The 18612-nt window shown below is 34.1% G+C and overlaps 1 protein-coding gene and 1 non-coding gene across 18 annotated transcripts in view; one reads left to right on the forward strand and one right to left on the reverse strand.

The window, feature by feature from the left end:
- Lrrfip2 (LRR binding FLII interacting protein 2) overlaps nt 1-18612 on the forward strand; it is an 87484-nt gene that overhangs the window by 47128 nt on the left and 21744 nt on the right. For 6 of the 17 annotated variants that reach the window (XM_047531100.1, XM_047531099.1, XM_047531095.1 and 3 more), the window contains 5 exons: nt 1409-1477; nt 3390-3479; nt 8513-8557; nt 9987-10103; nt 12837-12908. In XM_047531100.1, coding sequence (XP_047387056.1) covers nt 1409-1477; nt 3390-3479; nt 8513-8557; nt 9987-10103; nt 12837-12908 — 393 coding nt within the window. The remainder of the gene's footprint in view (nt 1-1408; nt 1478-3389; nt 3480-8512; nt 8558-9986; nt 10104-12836; nt 12909-18612) is intronic. The other 11 variants (XM_047531102.1, XM_047531101.1, XM_047531104.1 and 8 more) reach the window with 3 other exon arrangements.
- On the reverse strand, nt 17657-17729 carry Trnaa-ugc (transfer RNA alanine (anticodon UGC)). Its single transcript has one exon. It is a non-coding gene; the product is annotated as a tRNA-Ala (tRNA).

Below are 18612 nucleotides of genomic sequence, written 5' to 3' on the forward strand. Positions count from 1 at the left end.
TTAATGCCTGTTAAAGAGAGTTTCGTATTAGCATATTCTTTTTAATGGCAGTGTTATTCCATTAATGCACAGGTATACATTTTAAAAATCATTTTCCCATTCATAGGCAATTAAGGTTGTCAGATTTTTTTACTATAACACTTTTATAGTGAGCTATGTGTACATTTATGTGTATTGTGCATTTCTGTGTATGTACACTGTAGTACATGTAAATAAATGTATATAAATACACATTTGTCCATTTATTTTATTGAATACTTCTGTATGGATGGATCTTCATGATAATTTGCACATCATGAAATGGGATCAAAGACTATGCATTTTAATTATGATCCATATTACCATATCATTATTAAAAAGACTATACTCATTTACTTTCCCAAAGGTAAATGATGACCTTAGAAACTACTTTGTTGTACTCAGTAATATCAAAACTGGAGAGATTCTTTATTCAGTTTCTTGATGACAATCAAAGATTTACTTTGTGGAGTAGAAAAGATGAGCTATATGGACTTTCTTTTACATTTATGTTTGGTTCATTTCTGCCATGTCCAAGTGACAGTTCTCAAAAAAGCCTTTCCTGTATTTACAAAAGAATCATACACAAATGTTTAAGGATGTAAAGACCTTTCACTTAAGGAGGAAGTTTGTTTTTAACCCATTCAGTAATAAATTCTGCCTGTCAATTTTTGGGCCTGGTAACATTTTTAATGTCCCAAGAGTGGTGGTGCCATGCAAACATAACTTGATTTTGCAGTTTCAGTCAAGTGTAGGACTTTGTCCTTGTGAGCTGGCTAGATCCTATTTCATTTGCAACTTGTGTTCAAAGTTACTTTGTGATGCCAGAGGGTTTCTCAGTGATGTCAGAATGGGAAAGCAGGAAGAAGACTGCCCCATGTAGGGTAATATTAGAAATATCTCCACAAATTACATAGGAATAAATAAAGGGAAAAAAGAATCTTCACTTCAGTGTCCTTGCTGGTAGGAAATTCTGTCTTTGATACTTATTATTTAATGTTAAAATGCTTTTTCTCCGCTTTCTCAAACTAAAACATTGAATATATTTATTGGTCCTCCTGATGGAATCCCCAAGGATCTGAGGTTTAAAAAGCATGAAATCCCTAGGTAGTTCTGGTTTTTTCATGCCCTCTCTTATGTTTAACTTAAATGAAATATAAAATTCTGCTTTTTTTTTATCCTTTTTGGAAAATAGCTTTTGATTTTTAATGATAGTTCATTATGCTTTGCAATAACTTTTCCATTTAATGACACACAACAGATTGTGCCAATTATAATGCTTATATGGAGTATTTGTATGCTTCTCAAAACCTTCCTTATCATGCTTACAATCAGCTAAGACCTGTAGTGAAACTCAGTCTTTTTCTTGATCTGCATTTAATATCTATAGTTTGTCGAGGATGACACTGCGAGCATTGTATCTTCTGATCGTGCCAGTCATGGGCGAAGGGAGAGTGTGGTGAGCGTGGTTTGCATGCAAACAAATATGATAAAGTTTAAAATGACAATAGTGTGTGATCACATAAAATCTGTCAAGAGTAAAATTTGCATTTGACTAAAAGAGCATTTTCCTTAAATTTAGTTTGTATGAATAATTTTTCAAATAACGTGCTCTTGAATACATATATAGACCTGTGAATTTTTAAAAATACTGATACCAAAATTTAAAAGAATCCTAATTATTAATTGTAGAGGCAACAGATAGCTGTGTTAGAATGCAAATGATATAATTGAAGGTTATTCTTTAATGAAGCTGAAAAATTTACAGAATTGATGACATTTTTGTCATATTTAAGGAAATGATTTTGAAGTTACATTGTTGAGGATGCATGTTAGCTTGGAGCTAGAATAGAGCCCTAGGAGGCTGTGATTCATTTAGAAAAACTAAGTTCATTTAATACAAATCACATTATGTGAAAGATTATAAACCCAAAGTTTTCATAAAGGGAACACCAGATGTTTTTGAGACTTGTTGGCAAAGTTTCGTTTATCTAATTAGGTGTGATCCCTTAGCCAACTAATAAATGCTCATCTGTACAGCTAAAGGAGAAAGAACAAACTGAAACACCTGAAAGCATCTCAGAAAGCAATGAAGTGGAAAGGGCGGGCAGATACTTTGACGTAATACTCAATAGTTGTGCCTATAGCAGTTTCTTTATATGTACAATGGAGATGTTAATGGCTATCTTGTAGTCAGGCTTATGGATTAAATGAATTACAATGTGGAAAATACCTATCAAAATTCTGAAACAATAGGTGCCAATAATTAGTATATGTAAGTCCAAGTTGTGTTATTGTTGTGAATAAAAATAGCACTGTTTGATTATATTAGTCCTTAGCAAAATTTATACCTTTAAGCCTGTTATCTCTCTGTGAATGGGCTTCTGAATTCCCTTTTTTAAGGAGAATAGTTTTAAAGCAAGGTAAATGGTCAACTGAGGGTAAGGAATAGCTGATCAAGGTTAAAAATTATTAATTCAGTGTTTATGGAGTACCTATTTGAGGCAGTGTGTTAAGTACTATGAATAATGTGGTAAACCAGAGCCAACCTCTGACATGATTGGAGTTTATGTGCTAGGTTAAAAGATAGAAAATAAGCTGTTTAGAAAGGAACAAAAAGAAAAGAAATTATAGTGAGTATAAAGAGAAAAAGCAGGCAGTATGATAGGGAACATTATATGTGTTTTTATGTGGGTGGTCCTTTGGATGGAGTGGTAAGAGAAAACTTCTCTGAGGAAGTGACTTCTGATCTGAGACCTGAAATTTGAGGAGTCAGCTGCTCAGAGAGCTGGGAGAAGAACTTCTAGGCCAGTACTGAGGACTAAGATGGAAAAGAACTTAATGAGTTTGAGAAACCCAAAAGAGACCAGCGTGATTCCCTTCCTTCATTATTTTGTCCTACAATCCCTGGTCTTGAGGAATATGAGAAAGAGTATTGTGGAGATTGAGTAAAATTTTTGGTAAGCACCCTGAAAATACTTCAGTAATCAACATGTACTCAACAGATTTGATGCCATAATGAATTATAAATTTTGTGAAGTAAAGGCTTTAGATAAACAGTGTCCTAGAAACCCCCTGTTGATCATAACAAATGTCTTGCCCTCAGGCAGTAAACAATCTCTGTAGCATAGAATTCTAGTTAAGATGAATACAATAGCTTATTTTAGGGAAATGTGATTCCACTTATGAATCCCTTTATTTTCTTTTTACTTTTTTGAGTGCGTTAATTGTGGAAATTTTCTCATTTCAGTGCATGATATTTTATTACACACCAAAATTTAAACAGACTTTCCCCTTATTAGCTAATGTTCTTATCTTTTTCTTCTCTCTTTTCTTAACTTTTAAAGCATCTCATTTTTTCTGACTGAAAGGTTTCTGCTGCTGATTATTTTAGTCGCTCCAATCGTAGGGGAAGTGTTGTCTCTGAGGTGGATAACATCAGTATCCCAGATATGACCAGTGTGAGTGTATCGCATGGCACAATGATGCTGTCTTAAACTTGTGACTAACAGTTAATACGGTAGCTGTTTTTAAATTAGGAACTTAATTTACTCCCTAGGAAATATTTATTTGAATCTACTAACAAAAACTATAATTATTTGTTTTGGAATATATTTATTAATATGTCCTTTAAAAAAAAATTTTTTTTTTTTTGGGTGCTAGGGATCGAACCCAGAGCCATGTGCTTATACCGACTGAGCTATCTCCCCAGCCCCAAAAGAAAACTTTTTACCTATGGATCATTTTGCTCATAGAACCTATCAGGAGTTTCAGGCAATTATCAATATTTTGCTAATTTGTTTCATCTGTTTCTTAGCCCCCCCCCCTTTTTTTCTGAATTATTTTAGAGCAAATTCCACACATGATGTTATTTTCCATTAATTAGTTCAGAATCTTTTCAGGTCTACTATACCATTATACCTAATGAAATAAAAAAGTAATTCCTTAAATGCCATCTAATACTTAACCTATATGTAGATATTCCTGATTGATCTTAAAAATTTTCCCCCTTTTTGAAGTCAGGTAATGCCTATAATCCTAGAGAGTTAAGAGGCTAAGTAAGGCAGGAGGATTGAAAATTCAGGGTCAGACTGGGCAACTTTGTGAGAATCTATCTCAAAATAAAAAAATTAAAAGAAATTTTACTCCTTTTGGCTTTGATGAATCTATAAAATAAGTAAACTTTAAAAGTTGAATAACAAAATATACTACTTAGTAAAGTGTCCCTAATTCATAGCAACTAGAAAGAATCTGAACAGATTTTAAATATTTGAATTATGGCCTTGTTTTGAAGAAATGTGTCTGTCCACTGCTTTCACATTCATTGGGCACTGAATTAAGTAAAGATTGTCCAGTAAAATACCTTGGGTCATTTGTCTTAATAAAGGAGCTCCAATCAGCAGATTAGGATCTACCTGCTGATCTCATCTTTGTGACACTTGCCCTTTGTTGCTGGCATTAGTGTTGTTTTGCCCACTGACCAGTATTATCCTGGTGGTCAAGCATTTTGGAGGGGATGAGGGGCAGCATTTCTTTCTAGAAAAGTTAGACATTAGTTTTTTTAATGTCTAATTATAATTAGCAATTCAGTGATTATATCAAATAGCCCCCTCTGAACTATTTTAATCCTAGAAAATAATTTCAAGTGTAGTCTTTAAGTATTCTAGATTGTTGGCTCTCAAACCTGGCTGAGCAATAGTATCATCTTGCTGTGGGTCAAATCAAGGACTCTTTCTACATGCAAAATTACATGACCGTCTCCCAAGTCATTCTCCTGAAATATTATATTAATTTGCTTAGTAGCCTCTTTTTTTTCATAGATATGGACAGTAACGTTTTTTGTGTATACTTGTTATCTTACAGATTTTGTTTCTGTCATCCTCTAATTTAGGGTGTCTGAATTAGCGGTTATGTCCTCCTTACATCTATTTCTTGGAAATTTACTTAGTAATTACATAAAAATGAAAAAGTTGACAGTTATTTAAATCTCTCCCTGTCTCTACTAATTACATATAATTAATGAAGGAAAAAGATTGTCTAGAATACAGCTTGCAAATCCTCTTGTTATTTTACATCCTTCAAGTCACTGGCTTATATATTTTTAAATGATTATGTAAGAACCTATGTAATATTCTTAATTTTGCCTCTTGGAAAAACCTAAAACACATGCTGGTTCCCTGTCTAGAGCAAATAACTTTCTCTATTTATTTCAAGGGCATACTATTATTCACTTCATTTTAGACAAATAAAAAGCTGACTTGGTAGGCCCCGCACCCTCTTTTAAAGATAAGCTGGAAATTTGCAGTTTCAATATGAAATACTCTGATTTTAAAATGCTGGTGATGAATTCAGAGTTTTAGAAGATACTTTCTGGCTACTCCATTGTGTAACAAATATATTTTTATAGGCTGATAGTTTATAACTTCTGAGCTAAGGGGTGCTGAAAGTCAGGCCCTGTAAGACTATATGCTATTTATTTGGGTCTCCTTAGCCCTAGATCATATTTTTTTTCTTCATCAGCTTCATTTTTGCTCTGAAGGTCTAACTAGAATAAAGGAAAAGAATATAAATGTGCTAGCTAAAATTTTGATGATTACTTCTGAATGGAATTCTCAGCCAGTTTTGCTTTATGAACTTATTAAAAATGATTGTTTTCTTCCCTTCTCTGGGGAATCAGATTCTTCCATTTTGTTTTTTCTTTTTTTCAAACATATTTGAATAGCAGTAACAAACCAGTACAGGTTGAGCATCTCTTATCCAAAAAATCAGAAATGCTTCAAAACCTGACATTTTTGAAGCACCAAATGGTGCCACAAATGAAGAATCTTGCACTTTGTATGCTAGATCATTGTCAGTACTCAGGCACACTAAAAATAAAGTATGGAATCACCTTCAGTTTATGGATAAGGTATACATGAACAATAAGTGAATTTCTTATTCAGACTTGGATCCCATGCCTGACATATTTCATTATGTATATACCAATATTCTAAAATCTGAAAAATCCAAAATCTTAACACTTAAACATTTCAGAGAAGGGATACTTAACCTGTGTATATAAATACATATATTTAAATATATATATAATATATATATTCATATATATATGTTTCAGACAGAAACAGTAGAGGATTAGGATCCACACTGAACAAATTACACTATAAATAGCTTTGTAGATTATAGTTTTATACCTTAAACATGATTAAATATTATTCCATTTTAAAAGCCTTTTCAGGATCTTGGCAGACTCTTTGGGTCATTATTATAAATATTAAGTTGTCCTTGCACTGCAGCTAGTTGGACATCCTGGTTATGGAAACGGGGCTTTTAGAATAACAGATTTCAACTAGCTTTACAGTACAAGTCTCAGAAGTGAGAGCTGAAGCATCTCTGGCCAAGTCACTGCAGCCAGAATAACTGGACTGCAGCATGACTGCCCTGGGCATTTTTTGCTGGCTTAACAATCCCTGAGGTTTGGCGCATGATCATTTTGGGTTGCGACATTTGGGATCTGTCAGAAGACAGAGAAAGTGATAAGATTCAATGTTGTGATGGCCTAGTTCAGAGATGCCAACCTCTGAAATGTAAGGTTATTCCAAGGTGATGGTCTGCTAAGAAATGGGTGAGTTTCGGGGTAATTTTTATAAACAGCAAATAGGAAGAAAGTTTTATATAGACTTAGAAGAATAATTTCAAATACTGCTCACTTTTCTCCTTGTTAGCAGAAAAGAGTTGAAAAATACTCTGAGAAAACTGAGGCAGTTTATTCAGATATAATAATTCTTTTACCCTGAAGAATAGCATATTAAATATTTGGCAGTGCATTTTACCAGTTCAGATTTGAGGAAGGATTATTTATTACCTTTTAAGGCAATAATTGGCAATATAGAAAAACAACTTTTGCCTACTGTTATTACTTGTTTATTGTAAAATATTTTATATGTTGTTTTAAAAATCCAAATAAAACTATTTTTGAGAGTATTATAGCAAGAAGTAACAAAAGAGTTAAATGTCTAATATTTCAATTATTGATATAATTAAAAGGTATTTATAAACATGAATGTGGGTAATAAAAAGAACACTGAAAACTTTTAAATATGAGGAAGTTAGGGTGAAGTATTCTGAGTAGAACTAGAAATGATAATATTTTGTGTTTTAATAATTAACTGATGAAGATTTTCAGATTTCTTCTCTTGTTTGGACTGGGAAAGTTGGTTGGTCTAGGGTTTGGAGTCTGGGTATATTTTATGTTTATTTAATTAAGTCCTTAAGTACCTTTTTCCCCTAGTGGTAATTGGAATAGTATATGCAAGTAAATAATATGAACACAGGCTTTCATAAAGCTGAGGTTTAGATCCAACTCTGACATTTAGTAATTGTTCAACCTTTAGCAAACTCTTTCATCTCTGAAATTTTGACCTTAGCTCCAAAGTCAGAATTTTAGACTAGAACTTTCCCTTCTTGAGACATTGTCTAAAACAACCCCAAGGCGTTTCATCAGTAATAGTTTCAGTCAGTCATGATATATCAGGATTACAGACTACTATGAAACTGTTCAAATAAATGAGATCAATACATCTATAAGTACAGATGGAGTAGGATGTACTTATTCATTTTTACAACAAATTTCATGTCCTTTTGTATACTAGATGTTATTATTGGTATTAGGAATACAGAGAAAAACATACAGACAGTATGTAGAGAGAACAGGTCCTGAGTGAATAAATGAAGTATCAGAGAATGATAAATGCTATGAAGAAAAATAAATACTTTCTCAAAATGTTGAGATTTGGTAAGGGGAAAGGAAGATACGGAATATGTCTGGGACACTATTGTCAGGATATCTTTTTAATGATTTAGGGGTTGGTTGCCCTTGGTGATTGAAGGTTGGAATATGGTGTCTTAGGGAGAAAGACCTATTTCTTGTATCACCTCCCCCCTTTTTTTTTGGCCACATGTGCAAATATTACTCAGAACAAAAACATTCTTAATGATGTGAGAGAAAAATATTTGATGATTATATTTAATGTGCTTTTAGTTGAATCTGAACTTATTTGGCTAAATATACTAGTCTCATCTATTTGTGTCTTAATAATGTTTAGAAATAATTCTTTGGCTTTTGGTTTTATCAGAACTTTCCTTTTGATATACACACACGTTTTGTATTAACATTTGCAGTACTAAAACTTAATTTTACATATAGTTTTCTTTAACGTGTTTTAAATACCGTGAAAAGAAAATCTATCTGAAATCTGTCTTTTGAATGAGCATAATAACTTGATTACTGCATGTGTTTCTTAGGGTAAGAATTAAAGTTCTCGACATTTTGTCTTATGTGTCTTAACATTTATTTTGGTTTTAGTACTTATTTACTTTTAGGTTTCATTGAACTTGGGAACTCAAATGAGATCACTTATTTTTGGGCCCTAAAAAAGAAAATAAAAAATCAACATACTAAGCATCTTTTCTGATTGTTCTCTCTGTTCTTTTCTAGTTGGATGAAAAATCTGACAAACAGTATGCTGAAAATTACACAAGGGTGAGTATATAAATTCCTAAGAGAATTATGTTCTCAAGGTCAATTAAACTTTTCTGTGACTTGTTCATTATTTTACTACAATTGGCCTGATGGAACTACTCTTGCTCCCTTCATCTATTTCCTGTCCCTGACCCCTCAAAATTCCTCTGAAGTTAAATCATGTGAAATCCTGGGAAGAGAAGAGACTGCATTTTATTTCATTGAATGTCACCTCTTAAGTTTTTGGCTGTTCTTTTTGATTTTCATTCCTCTAGAAATTGATCCTGAGAAGCCATTAAACACTAGAAATGAAATGTGTTTAGGAGTGGTGGTGACAAACTGAGAATTTGATTTCTTTATGCATAAGTTATTTCTTTAAATAAAATAACCCCTTTTGTGTTAGTTTCTAACTTTTCTTCTGAAAGTAGCTTTAGAAAGTTGATTAGGAAAATGACTTTCAGGACTATTTCTACATTATACCCAGGAAAGTTAGATGAGCTTTGTCTAATAGAAATACAAGGAAGCCACTGTTTTAAGTATATATGTAAGTCTAAATTTTCTTATAGCCACATTAAAAAAGTTAAAAGAAGCAAAGTTATATTTAACAAATATTCAAAATATTTCAACATAGAGTCAATATGAAAAATTAATGATACATGTACTTCTTCCTTTTTTCCACACTAAGCCTTTGAAATCTGATATATATTTTACACTGAATCTCAGTTTGGTCTCACCCACATTTCAAGTGCTCAAAAGCCGTATGTGGCTAGTAGCTAGCATATCAGGACAACACAGATCTATATGGTTTATTAATCAGTGCATACTCTTACATGAAATTAATTTCAGAAAGAGCAATCTGAATTCTTAGTGATATGCAGTGTTGTTGCTCTCAGCTCTCCATCTTTATCAGCAAAGTATGAGAAAAAGAAGAGATTCTTAAAGTAGTTTTAGGAACTAAATAGGGGAAGTACCAATTAGCATACCATTTATAAAGTTCTAAAACTGCTTTAAATTAGTCTACTGAGATCACCTAAGTGCTATTTGAATATAGCAACGATAAACTTAGAGAATAAATAAACATGGGCTGGGGGATGTAGCTTGGTGGTAGAGGCACAAGAAAGAGAAAGAGGAAGGAAGGAAGAGAAAGAAAGAAGAGAGTCACCTCCTATTAAAAACGATTTCCTTCTTGGTTATTTTGAATTCTAGATTCTGGTAAGGTGTTTGAGTTACAAAATTATGCTTAGTAGGCCTCAGCCCTTTTCTGGGTGGCTCTCTTTCCAAACAGCTTAAACTGCCTGTTGGTGGCACTTGGTAACTTCCTGACTGCACTGTTTTAGTATATCCATCTGAAGTGCACATTTGTTTCTACCACCCTGCCCCATTTTTAGTTTCCATAGCAAATATATTTTTAAAGAAATAAGACTCAAGTGTCATATTTCTCTCTTTCTAGCCTTCATCTCGAAATTCTGCCTCAGCAACAACCCCTCTAAGTGGAAACTCATCCAGACGAGGAAGTGGGGATACCAGCAGCTTGATAGATCCAGACACCTCTTTAAGTGAATTGCGGGTAAACCGCAACTTTTGGTTTGCTTTTTAAAAATTCTTCTTTTTTTTCTTTTCTTTCTTTTTTTTTTTTTTTTTTTGTAGTATACTGGAACTTTTAACATTTAATATGACTTTCTGGAAAGAAGGAATATAAATTCCTTAAAAAGAAAGATTAATAACAGTTCAAAAATTTGACTTGAATATTTCAGTGTCTGCAGGGAAAAGAGATTATTCTTTTTTTCTGTTCTCTTTCCTGAAAATTTGATGATATTAGAATAAGTTCTACAAATGCCAAAAAATCCTTTGTTATGTGTATAAAGTAATTCTATCAGAATTAACTGGCCATATTTTAAATGGAAAATATGTGGATTTACAAAGAACCAGACTGTGGGAAATATTAGTATTTTGAGCCATTGTAGTAGTATTTGACTTTTTGAATATAGTTATCTTTTTTTTTCACAAAAATATATGTAGTAATTTGAAGTAATAGTAATATTTGGGCAAAACATAAGACAATGAAAAACTTATTTGACTCATTAGGTGTGTCTCTCTTTATTAACCTTTTTATCTGTGATATTAAAACTTAAAAAAATATACTTGAAAGTCTACTTGCAGAACCTGAAATTTGTGAGGAACAGGGAAGGGGTACTGAAAGGAATTGCCTTCCTCTATTCCTTCCTTCATTCAAAATTTATTGAACACTTGGCCCTGGAGAAGGCAAAACACATTCTGGTCTTCAGGACGCCACTGTCTCATAGAGAAGACAAACTGATTCAAAACAGTGATACCAGGTGGTGTGCTATACAGTAGTACCAAGAATAGGGCTAAGTTAATTCAGAAAGGCATCATCTAAATTAGAGTAGGAGAAGAGATAACAAAAGGCTTTTCAGAGAAGTAAATTCTGAGCCAAGATTTGTGAATGAACACTAATTAAGCAAAGAAGTTGAAGAGGGCGGGTTTTCTTAGATGCATGCAGAAGACCAGACCGAAGGTTATGGCAGAGTTGCCACAGGATAGGCTGAGAGTAAGAAGCAATGGTGGTTGAGAGGGAAGTCTGAAAAGAACTGAGGGCCCAATCACAAAGCATCTTCTATGGCAGCCTGAAAGGAATTCAGTTTTACCCTGACAACTGTGGTATATTAAGCAGGGGAGCAATACTCTATGATTTGCATTATTAAAAAATAACTGGCTACAGTTCAAAAGAAGCATCACAGGAGAGGAGAACAATAACCCTGTGGTTGAACATTGAAGATGAGATGGGCAAGTTAAAATGGAAGGGAGAAAATGAAAGAAACATAATCTGAAGTGAGCATGTGAGGCTGGAAGTTTGTTGGGCAGTAAGCAGGGGTGGGAGAGAGGAGATTAAGAGAAGGTTTTAAACTTCCTTTAAAAGTGGGAGTGTTTATTATTTTCATGGATTGGAGTGAGCCAGAGAGAGTAAGGTTGAAGATTGAGAAGAGAAAGACGATGACAGACAGAGCAAAGTGCTGAAGAGAGTCTAGGACTCAGATGGTCTTACCTAGCCTGGAAGTCCCCTTTCACTGACAAAGCAGTGGGAGAGGTAGGAACAGGTGGTGGTCAAGTAAGGTGATAGGTAGGGTTGGAACCGGAGTATGGTTTGTGAAATGGGCTGGACACAGGAGTTGAGCTGATCAGTCCAGCATAGCTGTGGCTTTGAAAATGTTGTTATTGAGCTCTTACTATTTACAGGGCATGAGGGCTGATGGTGCATAGTAGAATAAGACGGTTTCCTGCTTTTGGATGCTACTTTCTAGTGGGACAGAAGGACATGAGAATAGGGCCTTCCAGTCTCGGCTGAACCCGCTCTTAGCGCAATGCTTGAGAAAATGACCTTCTTGAAGGAAGTGAGATTTTGTGCCCTAGCACCTGGCTTCTGATATGTCCTTAGTAAATGTTTGTTGAATTAATCAATGAGTAAAAGAAAAATCTCCCAGGGAGGGAATGAAGTGGGCAGGGGAAGTGTAATATCCAAAATGTGTTCAATTGGCCTTTAGCAGTTGATTGTTGAGTTGCATTCAGGGCCCTGGCAGTTATGTTCCACCCGAATTAAGTATTCAAAATAGACCTTATATAATAGGGTCAGGCACAAGGGAAGCAATATTTTCCATTTAAAATTTGACCTATTTTAGTTTTTTAAATTAATATAACGGTAATATTCAAAGCAAATGCTTTTCTTATCATTATGTGGTATCTTCAGGTTAGAATGTATCATTTGACATTGTATCCAAAATGTGTTCAACTTTCCTCTCTTTCTCCCAAATTGTGGTCAGCAACCAAGTCATTGAAAGATAATTTTGTTCATTTATGTTTATTATATTTTTTGAAACTTAGGCATGAATCAAATTTGCTAATAGTTAATTTTATTCTACATTTTACTAGTTTTAGGTGAGGCTTGTACTAAAAATTATTTAAGCTATTTGTCAAATTAAAAAATGTTATACTTTAGGTACCTTTTTTCTGTATACAGCCCTACCTCCATTTACTAATGTTATTTTCAACAGAATTTAGTGCCAAGAAAATATTTAAACTTAGCTTGATTTCTCCACACCTTTCCCCAGCCCCACTATTCAATCTGACCTATTTGCCCCTTGTAGTGGTTTCGGGTAATAGCTTTGATTTCTCTTCTTTTAATTTGGAATGCGCAAAAGTAAGTCATATTTTCATCTGACTCTTGTGAGACTTAAGATATATTTGTGCCTGGTTTTATGCGATGGTTCATTCCTATGTCCTGCAGGATATCTATGACCTTAAGGACCAGATACAGGATGTAGAAGGCAGATACATGCAAGGGCTTAAAGAACTAAAGGTATCAGGGCCCAATTTGTAGCCCAAGCATGCTCTGTATGCAGAAATGTTGGCTATGGTGGTTTCACAAGTTCTGTTAATCCACTGCACATAGCTTTACTAACAGTGTTTGTCTTTCAAGCATGTGCTTAACCTGCAAACCATAGGAAAGGCAAACTTTCAATCTCTGCTTGTTTAGATTTTGAGTATAGTTTTTGGAATATTCAGCAGATATTATAAATTACAGTTTTGAAGACCTGTACAGTACTTACACATCTCTTGTGTTTAAGCCCTACCAAATTTAATAGGGCAAACACCTAAAAATATTCTAGGAATTTTTTAAAATTGAGAATTGGACCTTAAAATTCTCCAGAGCTAAGTGAAAGGATATTACTTATTTATATCGCCTAATTCAGTCAGTATTAAAAGCAGGAGGAAAGCAGGAGGAAGAAACAAATGAGAAAGCATTTTTATAAATATCCCCTCTGGAGGAAGGAATCAGAAGACAATGAGGCCTACATTTTCTTTATGTTTTTACTTAGGCAAAAAGGATTACACAGATCTCTAGTGTCTTAAAGAATTTGGAGGTAAATTTAAGTGGGCTTTATCTTTTCTCAACAAGGATGACTAGTAGCTTTCAATATAAATGTATGAGATAAGGGGTTAGGGGGTGTAGCTCAGTGATAGAGCACTTGCCTAGTATGTGTAAGGTGTAAGGTCCTGGGTTCAATCCCCAGCACCACCAAAAAAAAAAAAAAAAAAAAAAAAAAAAGGACAGATGAGGTAAACATGTTGGTTGTAAATCACTTTTGTTATCATGTTCTTTTTTTACCCCATGTTTCATTACGAAGGGTGAAGCCTAGTTTTATGAAGAAATCCAAAGTTTCTCTGCATATGGTATCCTGATTTACGATCAAAATATGCACCAAGTCTCTAAAACAGCAAGGCATTCAGAAAGGTGACTCAGGATATGCTCAAAGGACAAAGCATGAACCTCATGAGCAGGACATGATTTGAAGTAGCTGAGCTCCCAGCCACCACCTTCATGCAGGTGCTTTGGTCCATAAAAACTTACAGTTAAGACACAGGACCAGAAAGGGTGGGAAGTCCTATGGGGAGTACCCACAAAGGAGGCCTGAAAGCTGCTAGTAAGACCTCATGAAGTTGACAGTAAACATCATGAAAATTACAGAATTGGTTACTATTCTCATATAATCTTCAGGATTTAATCCTGCTTTAAACTTTTAAAGATATAACTTATAGAAAAATCTTGGGTCCAGGGAACAAATTCAGTACATTAAATAAATATGTGCATATTAAATTCTCATGTAACAAAGTATCAGGAAAGCAATCAAGTGATTCAGAGGCAGTCTTTCTAGTTTTAAATTTTATTTAAGACGTTTTCTCTTATATTTTAAATATGCTCTTTATTGCATTTTTGAAGTATACAAAAGAACATCTTAGATTTGAGACATGAACAGATAAGATCCCTTTTCTTAATTCATGCTAGTATATAGTTTAACTTGACCTCAGATTGTATTTATCCTTGAAATGACTCTTTTAAGTGGGAGAGAAGTGTATCTGGTGATCAAGCATTGTGTTGTGTCGTATCCTATTAAAAAAAGTATGTTGTTTCACTGCTAATGACATTATTCTTGACTCTTATGTTTGCCTTTGGAATTTTTTCCCCCACTCTTCCCTTTATCCTTTCTTTAATCAGGAAAGTCGATCCTTTGGCAATATAGTGTTTATCACATGCCATAGTACTATTTAGCATGCATTTACCCATAAGATGCAGTAAAATATTATGAAAAAACAAGTGAGCTAAAAGGTTTTTAATGATTTTATAAAGGACTAAGTCCATTTAAAAAAACTATTAAAATTAACATTTAACTATGTTTTAATGTTGAATGACAGCAGTAAATAAAAGAACGTAGTAAATCTGGTTTCTAGCAACCAAAAACTTTTCAAGACATTCAAAGAAGGCAAACTGTAGCATACGATGTATAATGTGTAATTTATGTTTGAAAACATAAAAAGACGAAAGGAATATCTGCATATGAATGAATAGGAAGTGCCTGAAAGGTTCTCTCCCACACACTGACGTCTCTGGAGGGCACATGATCAAGGAAGAAGTTTGCTTTATCTGTATTATTTTTCTCCCAGTGAAAATCTTACCATGTTTTGCTTAGGTACTCTTAGGAGCAGTTTTTAGTTTAACTGGTAGATAACATTTCAGAATTACTAAAAACATTCTTAAAGTCTAGGCTTACCATTACTATCTGTCCAAACTTAAGTTACTTGGCCTCCCTGTTAGTTCTCTTATCTGCCAAATGAGGATGATGGTAAATACCTATCTGATGGAGTTACTCAAAGAATTAAATTTATTGTCATGTAAAGAACATGTAAATATTTAATAAATCCTGCAATTATTATTAGGTATTATTATCATAATATTAGTCAAGAACCTATCTGAAGCTGGGTATGGTGGCACATACCTGCAATCTTAGCTTCTCTAGAGGCTAACACAGGAGGAACACAAGTTGAGGGCCAGTCTTGGCAACTTAGGGGGACCTTGTCTCAATAAAATAAAAAAGGACTGGGGTATAGTTTGGTTGTAGAGTACCCCTGGGTTGAATACCCAGTTAACCCCTACCCCAACTCCAAATCTTAAAGGCCAGGGTTTTACCCCATACATTTATAAAAATGTTGAATGCAGAAATTAGAATTTGAGAGGCAGGACCTGTACAAAGATACTCAATGTATCACCCGCAAACTTCTAGCACTAGAATATACTGTGATTTTTTTCAGGCTGTGAGGAAAGGGTGACACCAGTTTACCTTCACAGACACTTGGGTGCAACATAATCTTGATTTAGCTAAAACAAATCCAGCTTTGATAGATTTTTCTTTTTAGGTTGATGGACCTTTATTTGTTTATTTATTTATATGCAGTGCTGAGAATCAAACCCACTGCCTCACACATGCTAGGCAAGTGCTCTACCACTGAGCCACAACCCTAGCCCTGGTAGATGTTTTTTTGGTAAGAAACAGTTCAGATTCTACTTCCTTGAGGATCTTAGCTTGAATGGATGTTTTTCACTCTCCCAAACTCTTTAAGTGTGAATCACCTTTACTAATTCTTGACTTATAATGACAAATAGTTGATAATATTTATCGATTTTATATTTACTATCTCAGTCTTTTCATAGATTTGGAAATGTTAAGTAATCTTGAACAGTTTCATAAGCTGTTAACCAGGTTTTGAGATGTAGAGGACAAGAACAAACTCATCCATCTTTGTAAAAGTACAGAGATACTTGGTTCATTTTTATTGATTATTTTTTAAGTTAATTAAGACCTTTCAGAAAATGTTCTTCTAAATATTTCCCATGCCTTTGCTTCTTAGAAGAAGGATAGGGATAAGGAGAGAAATGAGTTTGACTTAAGTAATCCCAGGAAGAACTATCAAGAGAAGAGTTAATAGTTTATGGTATAAATCTTATCATATAACTTGGTCAGTCTGGTGAAAATGTCTGCTTTATGCACAGCCCTGAGAATAAAATGATTAAGGTATCATGTCCCTGAATTCAAGTAGCACATAAACTAGTTGAGGGTTTGGGTCATAGGGTTGTGAAGGTTTGTTCCAAGAGTATATAGGCATTAAAAAAAAAAAAAAAGAATGTGAATTTATACTTGGAGCTACAGTGTATGGAATATAATTTAGCCAAATATGTGCCTGTTGCCATTTACAGTATTACTTTTGGAACTTGGCATTCCTCCACTGTTGTTTCCAGAAACATCTTTTTTAAATGAACAACTGGTTGATGACACTTAGGCTTGAATAATGTTAATATATATAATAAATTAAAATGTCATTTTATAAGAAAAAAGAGTATATGGGCATTTAAAGTCAAAGCTTAAACATTTACACAGTGATTTCAAAACTTTGGTGTGCACCAGAAATCACTTAGGACCTTTTAAAATACATATTGCTGAACTCTACCTCCAGATTTTCTGATTCAGTGGGTCTGGGAGGAAATTGAAAATTGTATTTTTACCTTACTGCATTATGATAAGAACTTTTTTTTTTTCACTATTAGTTTGTCAGATGACTGAGAATCATTCTAAATTCTGCATTACATTAATATTCTATTACGCATGTACTACTATACAATTAACTTTGCTTATATTCCTTATTTAGGTTGCATGTTTCCAATACTAGTTTAAATCTTGGGTGTCAAGTCATCACTGGCTTGTGAAATGTGAGTTTGGAGAGAGAGAGAGAGGGAGGGAAAGTATTTGTGTGTATTCTTATTAAGGTATAATTCACACACCATAAAATTTGCCCATTTTAAGTGCCTAGTTAGTGATTTGTAGCATAGTCAGGGTTGCACACCCACCACTGCAACCCAGCTTTAAAACATTTCATCACCCCAGAAAGAAGCTCTGTACCTATTAACAGTCATTCTTCCTCTCCCCTTTCTTCTTTTCCCTTTCCCATCCTCAACCTCAGCAGCTGCTAACTTTCTCTTTATAGATTTGCCTGTTCTGGAGCTTTTCTATAAATAGAATCTCATAATATGTGATTTTTTTTTTCATTTAGCATAATGTTTTTAAGTTTCATTCATGTTATAACATGTATTGGTATTTTTTAATGACTTAATAATATTCCATTATATGGATTTACTATATATCATTTACTATTTTTTGCTATTATGAATAATGCTGCAGTGAACATTTGTGTACAGTTTTTTTGTTTGTTTGTTTTTGGTGGTACTGGGGATTGAACCCAGGGCCTTGTGCTTGCAAGGCAAGCACTTTACCAACTGAGCTATATCCCCAGCTTATGTGCAGTCTTTATGTAGACATGTCTTTTCATTTTTCTGGGGTAGATAACCAGGAAGAGAATTGCTGGATCATATGGTAACTCTATATTTAACGTTTTGAGGAACTGCCAAACTGTTCTCCAAAGTAGCTGTACCATTTTACATTCCCATTAGCTAGCAATGTATGAGGGATCCAATTTCTCCATATCCTCTCTAACACTTGACACCTTGTTTCTTTTTGATTATAGATTATAGCCATTCTAGTGAATGGGAGGATTTTGGGGGGATTAGGGAATGAACCCAGGGGTCCTTTCCCACTGAGCTACATCTCCAGCCCTTTTTATTTTTTATTTTGAGACAGGGTCTTGCTAAGTTGCTGAGGGTCTCTTTACATTACCTAGGCTAGCCTTGTGCTGGTAATCTTCCTGCCTCAGCCTCCCAGAGTTGCTGGGATTACAGGCATGAGTCACTACACCCAGCCTCATCGTTTGGTTTCGATTTGCATTTCCCTAAAGTCTAATAATATTGAGTATGTTTTCATGTGCTTACTGGCTGCTTGTGTGTCTTTGGAAAAATATCTGAGTCCTTGCCCACTTTTAAATTGAGTTATATTGTCTTTTATTGTTGAGTTGTAGGAGTTCTTTGTATATCCTAACTACAAGTATTTTATCAGGTATAAGATTTACAAATATTTTCTCCCATTCTGTGGGTTGTCTTTTCATTTTCTTGATGGTCATTTAAAGCATGAAAGTTTTAATTTTATTGAAATCTATCTTTTTAATTTTTGGGGGGGGGGATAAGGTTTCATTGTTGTGCCTAGGAAACCACTATGTACCCCAATGTCCTGAAGATTTACTTACTTTTTTTCTTTGAAGAATTTTGTAGTTTTAGCTGTTAT

This window comes from Sciurus carolinensis, chromosome 17 (assembly GCF_902686445.1).
Source record: "Sciurus carolinensis chromosome 17, mSciCar1.2, whole genome shotgun sequence".
Classification (NCBI taxonomy): Eukaryota; Metazoa; Chordata; class Mammalia; order Rodentia; family Sciuridae; genus Sciurus; species Sciurus carolinensis.